General features: G+C 36.1%; 2 protein-coding genes across 2 annotated transcripts; both read right to left on the bottom strand.

The window, feature by feature from the left end:
• Nucleotides 1-9,902: 9,902 nt before the first annotated feature.
• On the bottom strand, nucleotides 9,903-14,399 carry tmsb1 (thymosin beta 1). Its single transcript, XM_067382652.1, has 3 exons — nucleotides 14,256-14,399; nucleotides 12,646-12,758; nucleotides 9,903-10,256 (listed from the first exon to the last, which is right to left on the bottom strand). Exons 2-3 carry the CDS (start codon nucleotides 12,746-12,748, stop codon nucleotides 10,216-10,218), a joined length of 144 nt encoding a protein of 47 aa, XP_067238753.1. The 5' UTR covers nucleotides 12,749-12,758; nucleotides 14,256-14,399; the 3' UTR covers nucleotides 9,903-10,215.
• Nucleotides 14,400-15,319: 920 nt separating this feature from the next.
• On the bottom strand, nucleotides 15,320-18,857 carry LOC137017887 (solute carrier family 25 member 53-like). The gene is made up of 2 exons (XM_067382638.1): nucleotides 18,825-18,857; nucleotides 15,320-16,216 (listed from the first exon to the last, which is right to left on the bottom strand). Exon 2 carries the CDS (start codon nucleotides 16,203-16,205, stop codon nucleotides 15,321-15,323), a length of 885 nt encoding a protein of 294 aa, XP_067238739.1. The 5' UTR covers nucleotides 16,206-16,216; nucleotides 18,825-18,857; the 3' UTR covers nucleotide 15,320.
• Between the last annotated feature and the right edge of the window lie 764 nt (nucleotides 18,858-19,621).

Below are 19,621 nucleotides of genomic sequence, written 5' to 3'. Positions count from 1 at the left end.
AGACAGGATACAAACGCTCAGAATCTGAATCAAGACCTCGCAATGAGGTAGTGTGAGAGTGAATCTTAAATAGTCCAGAGAAGTGCTAAACTGTATGTGGCAACAGGTGATTGGTGTGGAGTGTGCATGTGACTGGCAGGGAGGATTATGGGAAATGGAGTCCGGAATGAACAGGAATGTGACATTTAATGCAGCGACTTTTGGATATTTTTATTAGGGCTGGGTTAAAAATATAAATTTTTCGATTTTAATCAATTCTCATTTTGATGGACCGATACTGATTCTTAAATCCCAAGAATCAATCTTTTAGTCTATGCTGTTTTGCTTTGACGCTGACAGATCGCTGTAGCACATCTGAATCAGCTAACTTGTGAATCAATATCTAATCAAATTGTAAAATTTGTGTCAATACCCAGCCCTAATTTTTAATTGTGACGTAAGGGTCCAAATACTGGTAACATTGTAACTGTTGCTCTGACTTTTTCCTGTATCTCCTTTGGAGTAGCTTATAGAGTACAATGAACTATATGCTTTAGCTCTCTTTATTTCCATTAAAATGTTGCATTGCATAATCATGGACCTGCAGAGTTTGTGGGAAATCACTCATGCTGAAAGGTAGAGAAATAAAAAGCGGTGAAGCACTGACATGTAGTGGCACAAGTAATCAAGATCAGGTCCAGACTGCACAAGCTGTAGTTCGCAAAATTGGCAACATGCCATCAGGCACAGGTTTTGTCCTCTGACACAATGTGGTTTTATTAGAGGGGTGTGTGAGTGTGATGACATCATAGAGGACCAATAAAAAGTGAACTTTGTGTGTTTGAATGTGTGTGTTATATCTCAAAAGGGCTGCTTTAATGTATTATAAAAATCCTGAAACATTTAAAGTGTAAAATAGTTTATGCCTTGGGTCTTGTGAATCTATTGGATTTCCAACTAGATTCATTTTTCACTTATCAGTGTTGCCTATAATTTACTGTGTTTGTTAAATTTCTTAACTGGTGGGTCATGGTTTAATTAAGCGTATCTGAGTAAAACGCGTTGTCCTGATTCAGTATCTGCTGTCAGGTGAGATGTTGTCAGTGTTATTAGGGGCCAAGCCTCGAAGGGACTGTAGCCCATATTGTAATTGTTAGTTTTCAGGGGCCAAGCCCCTATTTTCTTCACTCCACATTCTTCTTCTTCTTCTTCTTCTTCTTCTTCTTCTTCTTCTTCTTCTTCTTCTTCTTCTTCTTCTTCTTCCTTATGGGGTGTCTATGGCAGCCCTATGAACGGAACATTTGAAAATGATGAAATTTGGCACAGTTGTAGAGATGGTAATGAATAATGATTTGACCAATTTTGGAGTCTCTAGGGCACTCTATAGCACCACCACCAGTTAAAAACTGTATTTTTCTAAAGGTTATAACTTTTGAACCCTTTGTTCTATAAAAATTTAGTTATTCTGATTCCGCTCTTCATGCTGATCACATTCAAATTCTTACATTAAGACTCCACCCATTACAGTAATGGCCATTTTGTATTCAGTTTTTTTCATTACTCCTCCTTCAAATTTTGTCCAATACTTGTCCAAAATTGGCTCAAATGATCTTTGCACCGAGACGCACAGAAATGACTGAACATATTTCTTTTTATTCATCTTTGTTCAAAAGTTATGATGTTGCGAACTTAACAAGGTCGACCCAGAATTGGTTCAGAGGCTGTATCTCGGCCAAACTTTGAGGAATCATAATGAAAACTGGTATGCTTCATTGGAACCATGATCTAAGGGTTTTTTATTTGGGAACAGTGCCACCTACAGGTCATGAGATCTGAAAAATGGCTATTTTTGCTAATAATGTTTGAACAGTTTATCAGAAAATCATTATCTTGGTGTCATTTGTCATTTTCCAACAATGTGACTGACTGCCACACTGAAGCAAATGAAAAACCATTTTGTTCGCTACTCCTCCTACAAATTTTGCCTAGTTTTGTCCAAAATGGGCTCAGATGAACTTTGGATTGAGCAGAAATGACTGAACGGATTTTTGATATTCGCTACCTTTCCCAAGATATTCATCTCCGAATGTGTATTCTGTTAGCTTGCTAACCAATTGCCATTCTTTCTAATATGGCTCTTCAACTATCAAGTTAACCATAAGCTATATTGGCATTCAGTTAGCTTTGAATGCTAATTTGGTTAATATGCTAAGGAACTTTTTTGTAAAATTCATTCTCACACAGAAACCTCTCCTCAGCAGAATGGTTGTGCCTAAGAATGATCTCATTTGAAGCTATTAAAAATACAGCATGGGGTGAATTTATGTACACATTTATTGTTCTTGTTTTTCCCGAATGTCAATGGCAGCCCTATGAACCATAAGTAGGAAAATTATGAAATTTGGCACACTTATAGTGATGGTGATGAAAAGTAATTTGATCAACTTTAGAGCCTATAGGACCAACTCTATAGCAAAACCAGCAGTTAAAAAAAAAAAAAAAAACACTTTTCTAAAGGTTATAACTTTTGAACCATTTGTTCTAGAAAAATCAAACTTAGTACACCATATTCCTCTTTTAATTTTGCCTGCCCCAGACGCTGGGGGTTCGAGACCCTTGTAGGAAAACTTCATATAATTGTGTGTAATGTTGTGTCATTTCAGTTCCTTTATAATCCAGGTAAGCGTTGTACTAATCTTTATTTCTCTTGGATTAGACATAGGTGTGTTTTTGTTCATTCGGTTCTCTGAACTTCTGCTAATTTTGAGTTCATTCTCTCCGGTACTTCCGAACCAACTGTTTTTAATGTACATTCAATTTCTGCTGTTTTTGCTCTTCCTGCTCTGCATTGCACTTTCAGCCAGGCTTGGCCCTGTATCGCTGCTTGCAGCTATATTTCGAACAATATTTCTGTAACTTGTTAAGAAATAAAAAAACATACCTCAGAAAAACAAACTTTCCTGTCCAGTCAGACGTTATAATGTTCTCAAGGTTCTCACTCAATTGGTGCCTGCTGTATATCACCTTTACCTATTTATATATAAAGAGCAAATGAAATCACAAGCATGCAAAGTCGTGCTTATGTTGTTAGTTAATTCATGAAATTACCAAAAAGTAGGCTACCAATAAATTATGTAACTTGTACGTTGTGTGTTAGCTGGAAAGGATTTGCATGCAGGTATGATTTCCATATCAACATCAGGATCAGCGTCCATATGTTTTATTAACAGTTCATGTTAGCATTGTGTATTTACCATGGTAACTATAGTTTCCGTAACCTTAACCCAAAATACCACGTAATTTTCACTTTGCAATAAGTCACCAGGCTCCTCCGTCACACACACCCAGTGCTCACTTTCACCAGAATTCTAATCACTTGCCTGTACCTGTCCCTAATCAGCTCACTCATCAACCGCAGCACACACTTCTCAGTTGCTCACCATCTGGTCTCCAATGTGGATTACAACTCCTTAAGGCAGGCTCACACCACACAACTTTTGGCTGGATTTTGCTGTCGCAGACAGATTTCCAAGGAGTGTGGCAAAAGCCCTAGATTGCCGCCAAATTGATGCTTGTTGCGGTCACTGATGCTTGTCAAATATAAACACGTCATGTGATCTGAGCCTGTTTTCGAACCTGTTTGATATTATCGCACATGATCTTGTAGTGTGAGCTATGAAACAACATGGTAAACTGCTCTAATGATATCATGCACCTTAATGTACATGAATGTAAGGTGACAATTTGATCATAATTACCATCAGTTTTTGATGAACAGTTATGCACAGCCAGTCCGTGTGTATTTCTGTCGTTTTCTTCTTCTTTCTTTTTTTTTTTTAGTCTTTTTTTTTTTTTTCTATACATATGACTTGTGAGCTTGCCTTTACCTGATCTACTTACCTGCTCTACTTACCTGAAGTTGTCTCCTCTGGATTCCCAATTATACTCCTGAGATCTCCTCGTATAGTCTTATTCTCCTGGTAAGACTCTCCAATAACCTGTGTTTCCTCACCTGTTCCCTGCTCTGCTACTCACCTGTTCCAACCATCCAAGAAGTGTTTGCTCTCCAGTCTCCTCCACTCACAGGTCATCACATCCCAAGCTACCTGGTAAAAGGAAAGGACCACTCATCAGTCATCAATAACTATGACTTTATTATTACTCACCTGCTTCATCTGTGCATTCCATCTGTTCAATAAAAACCTGTTTAAGTTTGACGATAATCCTTTTTCTGACTGGTATTCTGTTACACTTTGTGTTATTTTCTATATTTTTGATGACTGTGGTGGCTCATACCAACTTACTAACTGATGAAAAACTAGTTTAGGACTGCTATTTAATAGCCTTAATAGGCCAGTATAGATCCATATATTTTAGATATTTATCACCCCATCGTAATTGACCATTTATCTCTAAAGTACTGGAAAAGGAGGTTTTCCATCAATTGCCTGCATTTTTAAGTGACAAAGACTTATTAGACAAGTATCAATCGGATCTTAGACAGCAGCACAGTACAGAGTCAGCATTGCTTAAGGTACTGAATGAACCTTTGTTAGCTGTGTATTCAGCTGACTGCAATTCTGGTCCTCCTGGATCTCAGTGCATCTTTTGACACCATTGACCTGCATGCTATTTTGCTTGAACAGTTATAAGTAGGTTGGAATTCAAGGAACCACATTAAACTGGTTTAAATTGTATCTTTCTGATAGAACATTTTCAGTGGAGGTTGGGAATTTTTCTTCCTCTCCGGTACCATTAACTTGTGTTGTACCTCAGGGATCAATTTTGGGCCCGCTCTTGTTTTCGTTGTATTTGCTCCCTTTAGTTTTGATTTTTCAGAAGCATAATATCCTGTATTAATTTTTATGTGGATGATACCCAGCTATTCCTCCCTTTGAAACATGCACTCTTTGTTGGACTGTCTTGCAGAGGTAAGATGCTGGCTGGCAGCTAACTTTCTTACGCTGAATGAATCTAAAACAGAAATTGTATTTTTTGGACCACCAGCATCTATTAAACAGATAAACAACAATCTGGGACATGTATCTATGATATCTTTATCATGCTCATGTTAGAAATTTGGGAGTGATATTTGATAACAGCCTAAAATTTGATAACAAATTTATTCAGTGGTGAAGAGTGTCTTTTATCATTTCAGATCCAGTGCAAAATTGAAAGTGTTTTGTAGCAGTAAAGGATTTGGAGACAGTGGTTCATGCTTTTGTTTCCTCTAGGCTGGATTACTGTAATTCACTGTACCTTGGTGTGGCTCAAACCTCTTTGTCCCACCTTCAAATGGTACAAAACAATGTTACAAGTCTCTTTACAGGAATAAGAAAAAGGGAACATATTTCTCTTGTTCTGTCTTCACTACACTGGTTGAATATTGTGTTAAAGGGTTAGTTCACCCAAAAATGAAAATTCTGTCATTTATTACTTACCCTCATGACGTTCCACACCCGTAAGACCTTCGTTCATCTTCAGAACACAAATTAAGATATTTTAGTTAAAATCTGATGGCTCAGTGAGGCCTCCATAGAAAGCAATGTCATTTCCTCTATCAAGATCCATAAAAGTACTAAAAACATATTTAAATCGGTTCATGTGAGAACAGTGGTTCAATATTAATATTATAAAGCGACGAGAATATTTTTGGAGCGCCAAAAATAACAAAATAACGACTTATTTAGTGATGGCTGATTTAAAAAAACTGCTTCATGAAGCATCGGAGCACAAGTGAATCAGTGTGTGACACACTGATTCACTGTGTTCTGATTCACAAAACACTTAATTTGTGTTCTGAAGATGAACGAAGGTCTTACGGGTGTGGAACGTCATGAGGGTAAGTAATAAATGACAGAATTTTCATTTTTGGGTGAACTAACCCTTTAACACAATATTCAACCAGTGTAGTGAAGACAGAACAAGAGAAATATGTTCCCTTTTTCTTACTGATTTAAATATGTTTTTAGTACCTTTATGGATCTTGAGAGAGGAAGTGACATTCACATTGCTTCCTATGGAGGCCTCACGGAGACATCAGATTTCAAGTAAAATATCTTAATTTGTGTTCCGAAGATGAACGAAGGTCTTAAGGGTGTGAAACGGCATGAGGGTAAGTAATAAATGACAGAATTTTCATTTTTGGGTGAACTAACCCTTTAAATTTAAGGAAATGTCTAGGTCCTTAAAGAGTCATAAAACGCTAAAACATTTTTGAGATGTTAACAGATATGTACAGATTGCACATCAATGCAAATAGCAATAGCACTCATTTTGTGAAGTGTTTTTTTCCAAAAGTGAGGTATAGGCCTATACGTTAATTCTAAGTTAATTAAGAGTTGGAGTACTGTGGGTATTTGGAAATCTAAACAATTCTTGCCACTCACGATTCTGAAGTAAAGCAGTTGAATGTTTACTGCTGCTCTTTTATATGTCAATGACATTAATTAGGGGCATTTGCAAGGTAGAGATTGGAAACCACTAATCTGCAAACAATTTCAAGATAACTCTCTCTCTCTCTCTCTCTCTCTCTCTCTCTCTCTCTCTCTCTCTCTCACAGACACACACAATCCCTGTGTGCCAAACTACCTAAAATGATGCCTTCGGAGGGTTAGTGTCGGTCTAATCAATTTTTTTTTTTTTTTTTTTTTTTTTTAAATAAAAACAACTTTATAAATGAGTTCCAAATCACACCCTCCCCCTTCCTCTCTCTCTCTCTCTCTTTGAGAATTGCCTCTTATCCCTCACAGTCACACATACTGTACAGCAGGCATCCTTTATATTCTAAATAACTGGATAGAAACAGCCAGATACTCTGACATAAGGGCTGCTTTTGAGTACATATTGATACATTCTGAGGGATTACTTAATGTAAAAATGTAAAAGAAGCTTGATAAATAATAATACAAGAAACATCATATCTTTTAAACAGATATGATGTAAAATCTGACTTACCTGCAAAATTTGGGAATCTTTTTTGTAATTTATCATGGATGTTTGCAATGATTTTTGTGTTTGGCAATCAAATGAAACTCTGCATAGACTCTTTCATACAAACATCTGCCCTGTTATCTGTCAGAGCACAAATATGTTCTCTTCAGCATGACCACACATGTCCAAGTGCGGTGAAACATTCTTTGGCTTTCACGCTGAACATCTTCACTAATTTATCAAAGCTAACTTTCACACTCTTTCACTGCATTCTTTTTGTGAGCTCCGCTTCAAAAATATTTATGGTGGTTAAACTTTATTTCAATTGTCCACTTTAGACATTCTATAACTTTGTAACTACATGCAACTAACTATCATTAGAGTATTAGAAAATGGTCTAAAACGGTCTATCAAAATAAAATGATACCTTCATGGTTTCTTGCAGTTTTGTAGAGGGAATATTCAGCACATTTGAATGTGCAGATGTATGTGTCCCATATGCTGTAATATGTTGCTATCTGTACTAATCAACCAAAACCTGCATTTTTAAAATTCTTAATAGATTTATAAATGACAATGACTTTTGAAATTTGTTAGACTGTACTATAAGACAGTGATCATGCACTGTGTCTGAGAATTCACTCCCTCACACCCTTTGGCACAAGTGGCTTTTTACGCAACTGCGTAAAGGTGTGGTACTTTATAATAAGATAAAACTCCTTTAATAAGTTAAATAAATAAAGGAATGGTTCCTCCAAACATGAAAACTTACTCAGCCTTATGTAACTAAAAACTTTTGTTTTTCTGTCATCCATGAAACACAAGCTACAAAAAGGACTTTATAAGTACCATTAAAAATAAATAAATAAATAAAACCCTAAAATTTTATGATAACTTTGTGTGGAGAAGATGGGCCAATAACAACTGCAAGCAGATCGAGTTCATTCATGAACAAATCATTCAGACAAGATCAGTGAATTCCTTCAACCAATTCTTGGAAATAATTAAACTCTGAAGATTTTTTTTTTTTTTTTTTTCGTAAATGGCACAGCAATACTTTCATGAACAGGCATGTAGGGAAGATGTCAAGATTCAAAAATGTGTCCTGTGACTTCAGTCATAATTTTATATACAATAAAACATTTTCATTTGGTTTGTAAAATGTTTTTTATGCATGTTTGAGCGGAGTTTTTGTTGCAGTTACACTGTTCTGAGCAAGCGCTTTTAAAAAGTGAATCATTTTGTGAAGCAATTTGATTCAAAGTTTCGAAAAGCTTCTTTTCTCCCATCACTATCTATGTGGACTTTTATTTTGATACTTTCCTGTTTCTCCGCTTTCGGTTTCCTAGTTTCTGTGGTTGGCTATCATTTGCACACCTGTGTCTAGTTTAGTTTCCCTTGTATAACCCTGAGTTTCAGCTGTCCTCTGTCAGTTCTCATCTTTATTTGTATATGGTTTGTTTATCTTCATATGTATCTCTAGCGATGTCCTGAGTTTCATAATAAAAACTATTTAAAGTGTATCCTGAGTGGTATTCCAGAAAGTTACATACCCGGTTATATTTAAGGGTACGTAAGTGGTTAACCTCAACTTTTGGTTCCAAAAATGGTAACTTTTCAGGGTAAGTAGTCATAGCAACTTACTCTCTAAACATAGATTACACTATATATATATATATATATATATATATATATATATATATATATATATATATATATATATATATATATATATATATATATATATATATCATTATATCGACATATAAAGCACTACTAAAACAAGATAGTGATACACATATCATACATTGTTGATCTGCATTCAGACTTATAATCTTGCAACAGTATGTTTTCTATGCTATAATGTATTTCTATAATAAAAAAGTAACACATTACAATAAGGTTAATTTGTTAACATTAGTTAATGTTTTAACTAACATGAACTAAAACAATGAGCAATACATTTGTTACTGTATTTGGTAATCTTTGTTGTTAACATTAGTTAATAAAAATACAGCTGTTAATAGTTTGTTCATGTTACTTCAGAGTACATTAACTAATGTTAACAAATACAACTCTTGATTTTAATAATGTATTAATAAATGTTGAAATTAACAGTAAAAAAGATTAATAAATGCTGTAAAAGTGCAGTTCATTATTAGTTCATGATAAATAATGTAGTTAACTAATGGACCTTATTATAAAGTGACCAAAATAAACATATCTTACCTTTCAAGCAATGTGGAAGCAAAATGACTGAACAAAAAAATCAACTTTTACAGAAATGTTATCTCTGCAAGCACAGACTGTTATTTAGTATACTCAGGCATTCTTTTTATTATATATTTAGAACATAGTCTGTAAAAAATTTATTTAAAATCAATATAGTAAATAAAATTCAATATACCAATATAGAAAAATAACAATATAGTTCTTATTCACAGTGATTAAAGATTATTAAAAAGATTGAAAAATGATTGCACAGCCACCAAATAGGTGGCGATGTTGTGCACTAAGAATGTAAATCGGCATAAAAACAAAAGATAAAGAAGTAAGTAGTGTGCGCTCCTTTTCTTAGCGTCCGTTTCAATGGAGACTCGTCGATTCGTCGCTCAATGTCTTGTGTGTCAACCGTGAACATACTCTGGGTTGGCTTAACTTAGGACGTGTTTTTGAAACCAGCATACCTTGAGTAAGCAAGATTTGGATTAATCAAGTTCAGTGTGTGTTTGACGATAAGATAAACTTGCTTTTTTGGAATACCCCCCTGTTTGTGTGTTGCTTACCACAACATTTTAGTGTCCAGCAGGCAACACTCATCAAGCTGCACACATTTTGAGTTATCATTTATGTCACTCGCACAAATTGTACAGGACAAGATGCAGAAGTTCACTAACCCTAACCATGAGTATTGGTGATAACATTGTAACATGTTATAAATTCCCAGGACACCATTACTAAGGATTCTTTTCAATAAGCAAAAAGACACCTTTTAGAACTTTTTATCATTATTTATTAAACAAAAATATCATCTCACATGTCATTTAAAGAATGCAGAATGTCACCAGATTGATGTGGGCGGTCATTAGTTGGTAATGTTAGATATGTGCTCATTAACAGCCCACGTCATCATCTCCTATCTAAATAACACATTAAAAAGATTGAAAATATCCACAGTTGCAATTAATACATGATTCTCGTCATTTTAAAAATGCCAATAAGTTTAAAAATGATCTGATATGCAGAAGTAGAGCTGACGTCCAGGGGCTAAGTGTGAGGATGTGAGAAGAGCCATGACAGGATTCATTTTGCCACTTCTCCAGCCTTCTTTTCTTGCTCAATATCTGTGAACAGATGAAAGGAGAGTGGTGTAACAATGAATGTGGTGGTGCGGAGAGAATATGCCACATGACAAGTGAAACAGATGGCCTTCTCAAGCTTCTTGCCCAACTCAGGGTTAAACACTGTGGGCTCAGGGTACATTTACACGATAACGATGTACTAAAATTGGAAAACTTTTTTTTTTTTTTTTGCGTACAGACGACAACGTTGTCAAAACAATCCATGTTCACACGTATCCACGCAAACGACTAAAAACGTTGTATTCTGCTACCACGCCAGTAGTTGGCGATGTCACTTTGTAAAGAAACACACCTATAGACTGAACATGTAATACGCATGCGCATAACATCACTGTTTTCACAAATTCACATTTTTGTAGTATACATGGAGACAATAACGGTATAATTTTTAAAAAATTGCACTTTGAAACCTGTTTTCAAAGGTCTGTGTTTTCAGGCCCCCAAAATGCTGTTGTTATGTAAATGAATGACCAAAAGTTTTCTGTTTTTCTGTAGTGTAAATGACCCCTGAGAGTGAAAAGAGCTCTCTATCTTAAAAAAGTTCAAGTGACAAATACTACATATTCCATTTCAAATGTTTTTTTGTTTTGTTTTGTTTTGTTTTTTTATTAAAAGTAAGGACTCATTTTTAGCTAATAAACAGGGAATATAATTAGCCAACTAAAATATTTGAGAACCAATGTTATAGATCAGGGTTTCCTCAGGACACACCTCAGGTGTTTTAATTTGTGAGAGATCTAACACTGTTATAGAGTAAAGTTACAGACATTATATGCTGCTTTTGAAATAACCTGTATTGTATATTATATACAATACGTTAATTAAATATAAATAAAGGTGACTTCACTAAATCATCATTACAATGCCAACGCATCCATATTTTCTTGTATATTTCTTTCTCTTTTTTTTTTTTTTGAGGAAACTGTAAATGCAAATTGAGATGTAAATGAATTACTGCCTATATTGAATTACTTCCACTGAACGAGAAAACAAAGGACAACTTCAGGCACATTAAACAAAATACTACGCAAACAATTTAAATAGATCATATGGAAGATGTTTAGAATTATTATTAGTAGTTCTCATAGTAGTTGAGACATACTGATCTGAGCATCTTCAGATAACTTACAAGTTGCTCTGAAAACAGATATTAAAGGCAGTGCTTGGAGAAAATAAATGCTGAAATCAGTAAATAGAGTTTAAGATTTTGAAGCCCAATAAAGTGCAACCATTCATCATAAAACATATACACATCTCTGGAGAGTTAAAAAATGCCTTCTGTGAAGCAATGCGTTTGTGTAAGAAAAATATCTATTTTTAAATTAAAACTTTAAAAACTAAAATAACTAGCTTCTGGCAGACAGCCGTAAACGTCGGTTTACGACGAAACAGTGAACTCCGATGCATGACGTACTGATGAACGCAGAACCGCAGAGAAGAGAGCAAAACAAAACACTGATCATGAATTTCGATATAAGAGAATAGGAGCTTGATTTGTTGCTCTGCTGTATTTGTTTGAACAGCGAGAGGCGTCAAAGCTTACGCTACTCCTACATCGCGTCACGGGTTGCTCTTTTGGCTTTAGTCGACGTGTGTATGGCCGTCTGCCGGAAGCTAGTTATTTTAGTTTTTCAATTTTTAAATATGGATATTTTTCTTACACAAATGCATCGCTTTGCTTCAAATGGCCTTTATTAACCCCCCAGAGCCGTGTGGATATCTTTTATGATGGATGGATGCACTTTTTTGGGCTTCAAAATCTCATCCCCTATTCACTGCCATTATAAAGCTTGGAAGAGCCAGGACATTTTTTAATATAACTCTGATTGTATTCGTCTGAAAGAAGAATGTCATATACACCTAGGATGGCTTGAGGGTGAGTAAATCATGGGCTAATTTTCATTTTTGGGTGAACTATTTCTTTAAGTGTGCACTTCCTGGATTTTTACTTCTCATTCCCTGCCGTATGCAGTTGCATTTTATACCTGTGAGAATGGGTGTTACACCTATTTTCCTTAATGAAAATGAAGCTTAAAGTCCATAACACAGTTTTGTAAATTGTGCTGCTGTTAGTAATCATTGGAGTCACTTAACAGCCACTCCTTTCTATGTTGTAATCTTCTGCTCAGCTACAGGTGAAAGAGACAGACGGTCTTATCTCAGCAGAATTCCTCTGTAATGTATATTCTCAGGGGTGTAATTTCCACTGGGGATGGGGGGACATGTCCCCCCCACTACTCAAACCAAAGTTACACCCTTGTATATTCTTGTAATGTTTGCTTTGCCGTGTCAGATCGACACAAGACTGTGCAAGGGTGAGCAGTGTTCTGGAACAATGAATCATGTGGGCGAGGCTGCCAAACCCGCTTACCTTCTTTAGTCGGCAGAGTGTTCTTCTCCGCTGTGTTTGTCTTTTTTAGACACTTCTTGTCAAAGGTTTGCACTTCGTGTTTAACGGGGTTGTTGTCACTCATTTTGGAGAGTCTGTAAGAATCCAAGCAATTCAACTTTAGTCTCTACATGCAGTGTTTGCTTAGGCTTATCTTTTCCTAATTAGTCATTAAAAATGTCTCATGTTCGTGAATCAAAACACTCTTTACACAAATCATTTGACTTTCTATGAATTGACATTCTAATGCTTTGGTCAATGTGTGTTTATACAGTATTTGTGATTTATTTATTTTTTTTTTTTTGCTGTTCCTATCTTTCTCAAGCATAGCTGGTAAGGCGTATAACGGCATCTAAACTGTGGGTAAACCACATTTGAAAAAGGAGAAGTGTCATTTTTAACTACCCAAGAGCTATTTCCTCAAAGGTGTAAGGTTAAATTTTGCTTGTATGGACACGTCGACGTGCCCCACCCGCCCCTCAGGTGTGTGTTCAAAACCAAGTTACACAACCCCTTATCAGAAAGAGGCTGGCAAATATTAATACATTATTTATTTTTTTCTTTGGTTTTTCAGAAAAATTCAATCTAAGTGCGCTGGAGCTTGTATGTTTAACAGATAAAGTCAGCATAATGCTAAAGCTATAAAAAGATCTGCACACCAACAGGAAGTCATTTTACAAAATCACTCTGTTCTCATTAAAAAATAATCCTACTTTGTTAGCATATTGTCTTTGGTTTTCCATGGCATAAACATATTTTGTTAAGCATTACCTAATATGACTGAATAATTTAAGGGCCACTTTTTACAGTTTTATAATTTAATATCAGATCTCTCAAAAAAAGACAGATATGTGATGATACACAGTAACCCAGAAAACATATTAGTTTAGCTAACCAAGGCTTTTATTCGTGTGCTGAAGACTTCGATGTTCCCTCTCAGTGTTCTTGAGAGCCTCCGTGTTTTGTGAATATCAGAACAATTTCAAAGCAGAGAATCACACTTATATAGTAAATGAACGGAATTTCAGTGTGATGGTGATGAAGATCACGTTATAATCACGTTAAAATCCTCATGTCTTCACCACACCCAATATGACTCGGCGCCAATCTCAGAGATTTTGCAACACTGCCAAATACTTCATACATTAGAATGTTCCAAACGTTCCAAGTGACGTTTGCTGCAAATGGTTTTAATGCGCCATAAGAATTTATGACATAATGCGCAAAGCAAATTCATACACACCTTTTCTACACCGCAAAAACGTAAATACTGCACTTAATAAACTAAACTGCAAGCGCACACGCACACACTACGCATACTGCATTGACAAGCGTGCACAAGCATATGCTGCACTGCCTTGAAATTTAAAACATGAGTTCCCTTCTTTTTATTACTATACCTATTAAGTGCGTATGCACCGTAAACGTACAGTATCTAAATAACCGCATGTTTACAATTGTATAATGTACATACGCGCTTGTAAATACACATGTCCGTAATAATATCTGGAACAGTAGGCTATGCAAAAAATATATGATATGGTAGGTATCTGTTTCTCAAATTAAATAAACATATAATTCAAAAGCCTTACCTTTCGCTGGCCTCGATGCTGTGATACACAAAATATCTTAAGACAGAATCTCTGTGCAGTGCTCAAGGTGGGCAACTGGTTTAAATAGCCATCACACCCCGTTGCACAACATAACGCGTAATCCGCTTGCTCTGATTGGCCCAATCTCTCACCACTATGTTCGGATTGGATAAACTTGCAACGCAGTAACGGTAAATCGAATGTACAGTGAGTGAAAGCAAAGACTTTGGTGAAGTGAACGTGTTTCTAAATGTAGAGGATAAGAGAGACACATCGAATCAAAGTACTGCATCTTAAGTAACGTTAGATTTTACTATGGAAGCTTGTTTCCGCCACTGAATGAAACATGTAAAAGGCAATTGTGACTTTTTGCGTTTTTTTTATTTCACAATTTCGAGTTTATATAGTTTATATCGCAATTCTGACATTATGGCTCAATTGCGAGTTTATATCTCGCAACTGTGACAGAAAAAAAAATTGTAAACTCGCATTTGTCATGGGGAAAAAGTCAGAATTGGGAGATTAAAATGTCGCAATTATATGTTCCTTGGCGGAATCCAGCAGCGCCATCTTTTGGCGATTAACACCTTCAGGCACTGATGCAAAATCCTCAATACAAGATCATATTTTTTTAATCAATCCTAATTTGGAACTAACAATAATGCTCTTTCAAATCAATTAAGAGCCCACTGGATAGACTGAAACTTTGCAAAATTAATACCTAATGGATAAACTACAGTACTTTCAATTTCTCTTACAGGATCCCATATGGGATTAGTGCCAAATTATGATGACAACGGACAAAAAATAGATTTTTGAGCTACATAAAAAAAGAAAAACACCCCTTTCCCACACATGTTCCATATTTATGATTATCATTTATTAAAAACAAAAACAGTTTCACATGGTCTTGCTGAACAAACAGCATTTGAGGTATATTCAAGTAAAGAATAATGAGATAATTGCACAGGGTCTTCGATATACAGTACACATCAATGAATCCTGCAGCAGGCATGGCCTCGCAGCATTTACTATTAACCTGAGATATTCTGGGAGTTTGAATGATCATCTTGAGTGCCTTTCCAGCTGGTCGTATATGGCAGTAGTGATTCCCCAGGTGACGCAGGAGCGTAAGATGACCAAGAAGCCTCCACGGTACAGAAGAGTCAATCTGTGCTGACGCGCTGCCCAAAGCTGCTGCCAGCTGGTTTTTACTCCTCTGCCTCCTCCATCTACTCGGGCTTGCATGTTGGCCACCAGTACAGAAAGAGGGTACAGCGGCAGACTGATCACCACTGAGTTTAAGACGCCAGCTGTGAAAGAGGCTGCTACCGGAGAACAACCATAAGACCTGAGGGTATTAGACATGGGGCCCTTCAGGCCAAAATAGAGGCTGCTCCCTAAGGCATTGCGGATGAGTATAGGCAGAAAGGCTGTGTAGTACCCTGATGCTAAAGGCCTTGAAGCTAGTTTGAGCAATATGCTCCTTAAGGTAGGAAGACGACTGTCATTCCTGCTGTTCTGCAAGATGTTCTGCACACGCTCAAATGGAGTGAAGAGCAAGGCCTCCACCACACCCGCACCTAAACCTGCCAGAGCAGGGAGGGCATTCCTGGGAAGAGTAGGCATAGAGCAGAGGGAAAGCTGCTGTAGGAAGGTATCCTGGAGGCCGAACAGAAGCGTCCCATTAAGAGACCTCATCAGCAGGGGTGGTGCCACTCCACGGAACAGTTTCACTGGACCCTCCTTGAACAACTGGGCCACCGCTTCTCGTACTAAAGTGCTGTGCAACTGCTGGCGGAACACAGTCTTGTACAAAGGGAATGTAATGATTGTGGTCAAGGTGGAAATTAGGCTAGAAGTCCCTCCATGCAAGTAGCTGCGAAACCAGGCAGTAGAGTCGGCAGATTTGAGGACGTCTTCCTGGTTGTGATGCGAACTGCCTCCCATCTTCGGTACTGCTGGTGTAAGTGATGAGTCAAACTGCATTAATATGTTAAATTGCATTGCATTGGGAAATATTTTTAGAAAATAAAAAATCCAGTATCATAATTTTTTAACATAACTGTTGAGTAAACTAGTGAACACAAAGCCACCCTGACATACATTCAAGTAAGGGTAAACAGGTAGGCGGTCATGTGTTGTAATTTTATACTATTCATCCATTCTAATTTCTGTTTCTGTTGATATTTTTGTATGTTACCTTTGTAATTTGTGAATTTGTTCTGTTGAAAGCCTTAAAATTGTCCATAACAATTACAGATTTATCTTTTTTATGTAGTGGGGTAGTGGTTGTAACATTTTTTAAAATCGTTATACGTCTTAAACTTTGAGATATTTTCCCTGCATTTATCTGCTTTATCAGATTTTGAAATCTACAATTTAACCCTAAACTCTGTAGATTAACGTTAAAAGTTTAGTTCACCCAAAAATGAAAATTCTGTCATTTACTCACCTTCATGTCATTCCAAACCCGTAAGACTGTCGTTCATCTTTGGAACACAAATGAAGGTCTTTTTAATGAAATCTGAGAGCTTTCTGTCCCTCCATTGACAGTCTATGCAACTACTAATTTCAAGCCCCAGAAAGGTAGTAAAGACATCATTAAAGTAATCCATGTGACTTTTAGTGGTTTAACCTCAGTTTTCTGAGGTGGTTTAACCCCACAATTTTTGTGTTTAATCTCTGATGCGTGTTCACGGGAGCACCACCATGCATGCATGTTTTGTTGACGTGAGAGCGGACGTTGTTGTGTGAATGCGCGTAAGAGATTAATATTTTGTAAGTAAAGTGGTGAATTGTGTTGTTGTTTTTTTGCTTTTTTTGAAAGTGGTAGTCACGTAGGTTGTCAATGGAGGGACAGAAATCTCTCCGATTTCATTAAAAATATCTTAATTTGTGTTCCGAAGATAAACAAAAGTCATTCGGGTTTGGAACAACAAGAGGGTAAGTAATCAATGACAGAATTTTCATGTGTGGGTGATCTAACCCTTTAAGAAGTGGAGTTATTGTAACCTGCCCCACTCCCAGTGAGAGTTGTAACACTATAGAAACTAAACATCAGTTTAGTGTGTCCAGTAAATTTGATCCAAAAAGCGTAGAGACTGCAAGGCCCTGTCCTAAATGGCACACTTTATGCAGTCTTGCGGTCTTGTCCGTTAAGTCTACAAGACCATAGTTTGTCCCATTTGTCATTTTAGGTTTCAGAAGAATTCTTGCTAGCGCCCCCTTTTACTTTTGCCAATCTAGCACTGAAGCGAGCCCCACGGCAGACTTCTACCCGACAGTCAAATCGGCGTTTCATCACAAAAGTGTGGACCCAGAGGAAGACCGCAAGGGCTGAGGGTTCCATTTGGGACAGGGCCCATATCATAGAAAGCCCAAGCTTGGCAGGATGATCCCAAACGTGCACACAGACACACATACATCCGATACTAAGTGGGACTAATAAGGCGGCCATTTGCGTGTTGGATCATAACAAATTTCTAAAGAAAAAATTCTCTTTTTCCTTAAATCCACGCCATATAAAATGTATATCTCCAGTATTATTTCCATATATATATATATATATATATATTTATTTATTTTTTGCTACTTTGAATTTTCATAAAAGCCTATTTTTTTTTCAGGCCATTGGTCCGATCTTCACTAAATTTTGCACACAGCAGCTAGAGACAGTGCTGGCAAAAAAAAAAAGAAAAAAAAAAAGATTTGAGGTTCATCGAAGCAGAGGATCAAAGATTTTAGCTAATACTTTTACAAATTAACCTATATTACCTGAACGCAACGTCCAAACTTAATGAAACTATTTACTCTAATGGTTTGCAGTCAAATCTGTGATCTCCACAAGGCTTTGCTATAGATGATTAAATGTTCAGAAACATGCTTACATTCTAAAAAAAAAAAAAAAAATGCTGAGTTGTTTCAACCCACAATTTATTATAAAAATAAAATTTTTTATTAAAATAAATTATTATTATTTTTATTTTATTTATTTTTTTTTAGCATTTTTTAGAGTGATAGGTTCATGAATTTTAATGGGAATGATGGATGAAGGACATACTACTAATGTTGTCCAACAGAGGGAGCCACATGATAAGAAAAACCTTTTTGATCTCATTAATAAAAACCGTCCCTACTGTGGAGTAAAATGTTCAGTAGATAAAATACTTTAAGTAAAGAAAATACATATACATTCATTCTAGTTTATTATACAGATCAATATAATCAGTTTGCAGTCAAATCTGTGATCTCCAAAAGTCTTAGCTATAGATGATTAAATGTTACTCTATTTTTTTAAATAGGTTATTATACATTCTAATAATGTTGAAACCATTTTTTTTCTCATTGCCAGACTGAATGTAATGCTATGTTTAATACAATTAATTTTTGTCATATTCCCATGAATTGTAGTGATCATTAAAAAACAGAAATAGCCTCTTTATGTTCAGAGTGGTTGTACTGTCGCAGTGTACTCTACATTCATTCATTAAGCTTTTATCCAAAGCGACTTACAAATGAGGAACAACAGTGAGATCAAAAAGACAGTATCAATTCTGACACGCTTACCTTTGGGAAGATCTCTGTAACGTTAAACGTTTCCTGAAAAATGATAAACAACAAAACAGATCATTTCATGTGATCTGGTATGTCGTGTGTTGTTAAAAAAAAAAAAAAAAAAAAAAAACACGACAATCATTAATGTGAGGAAATGTGGAACGATTACAATGTAGAAAAAGCTATTTACTACCTCCAATCTGAGCTTTTCAGTGATGTGCAACCGTTCTCTGCGAATGTAATCTCTGACTTTAGGAATATGCATGCGTTATAAACAATATACAGTCGTATGACACGACTCATCTTTATACGGGTAAAGATGCGATGTGATGCTCATCCAGCTCCCTGTGACGTTTGCGTGATGCCGTGCTTCCTGTAATGCTTAATATGAAGCTTGAAAATGTATTTTGACTGATAAATTTAAGTTTATAAAAATAATTTGAAATTATAGCTCCAATATAACTGGCGCGTTGTTTAAGTATTTATTTACGTAAAATATTTTTCAGCTAAATTATTCACGCCATCCTGCAAACCTCCATGTCAACACAGCGGTAAGACTCGTTCTTGTAACTGCGGTCAAGCCAGCCGCAGTTTGAAAATACACGGTCAAGCCAGCCGCCAAAAAAAAAAAGTGTGTGCGCCTATTACTATAAATACGGTAATTTCAGGAACAGCAGAGAGAGAACGCGCTTTCAGAGCGCTTGAGTTGCCCATATCTATCTATCTATCTATCTATCTATCTATCTATCTATCTATCTATCTATCTATCTATCTATCTATCTATCTATCTATCTATCTATCTATCTATC

The sequence above is a fragment of the Chanodichthys erythropterus genome, chromosome 1, assembly GCF_024489055.1.
Source record: "Chanodichthys erythropterus isolate Z2021 chromosome 1, ASM2448905v1, whole genome shotgun sequence".
Lineage (NCBI taxonomy): Eukaryota > Metazoa > Chordata > Actinopteri > Cypriniformes > Xenocyprididae > Chanodichthys > Chanodichthys erythropterus.
This window is presented reverse-complemented; position numbering and strand designations above follow the sequence as displayed.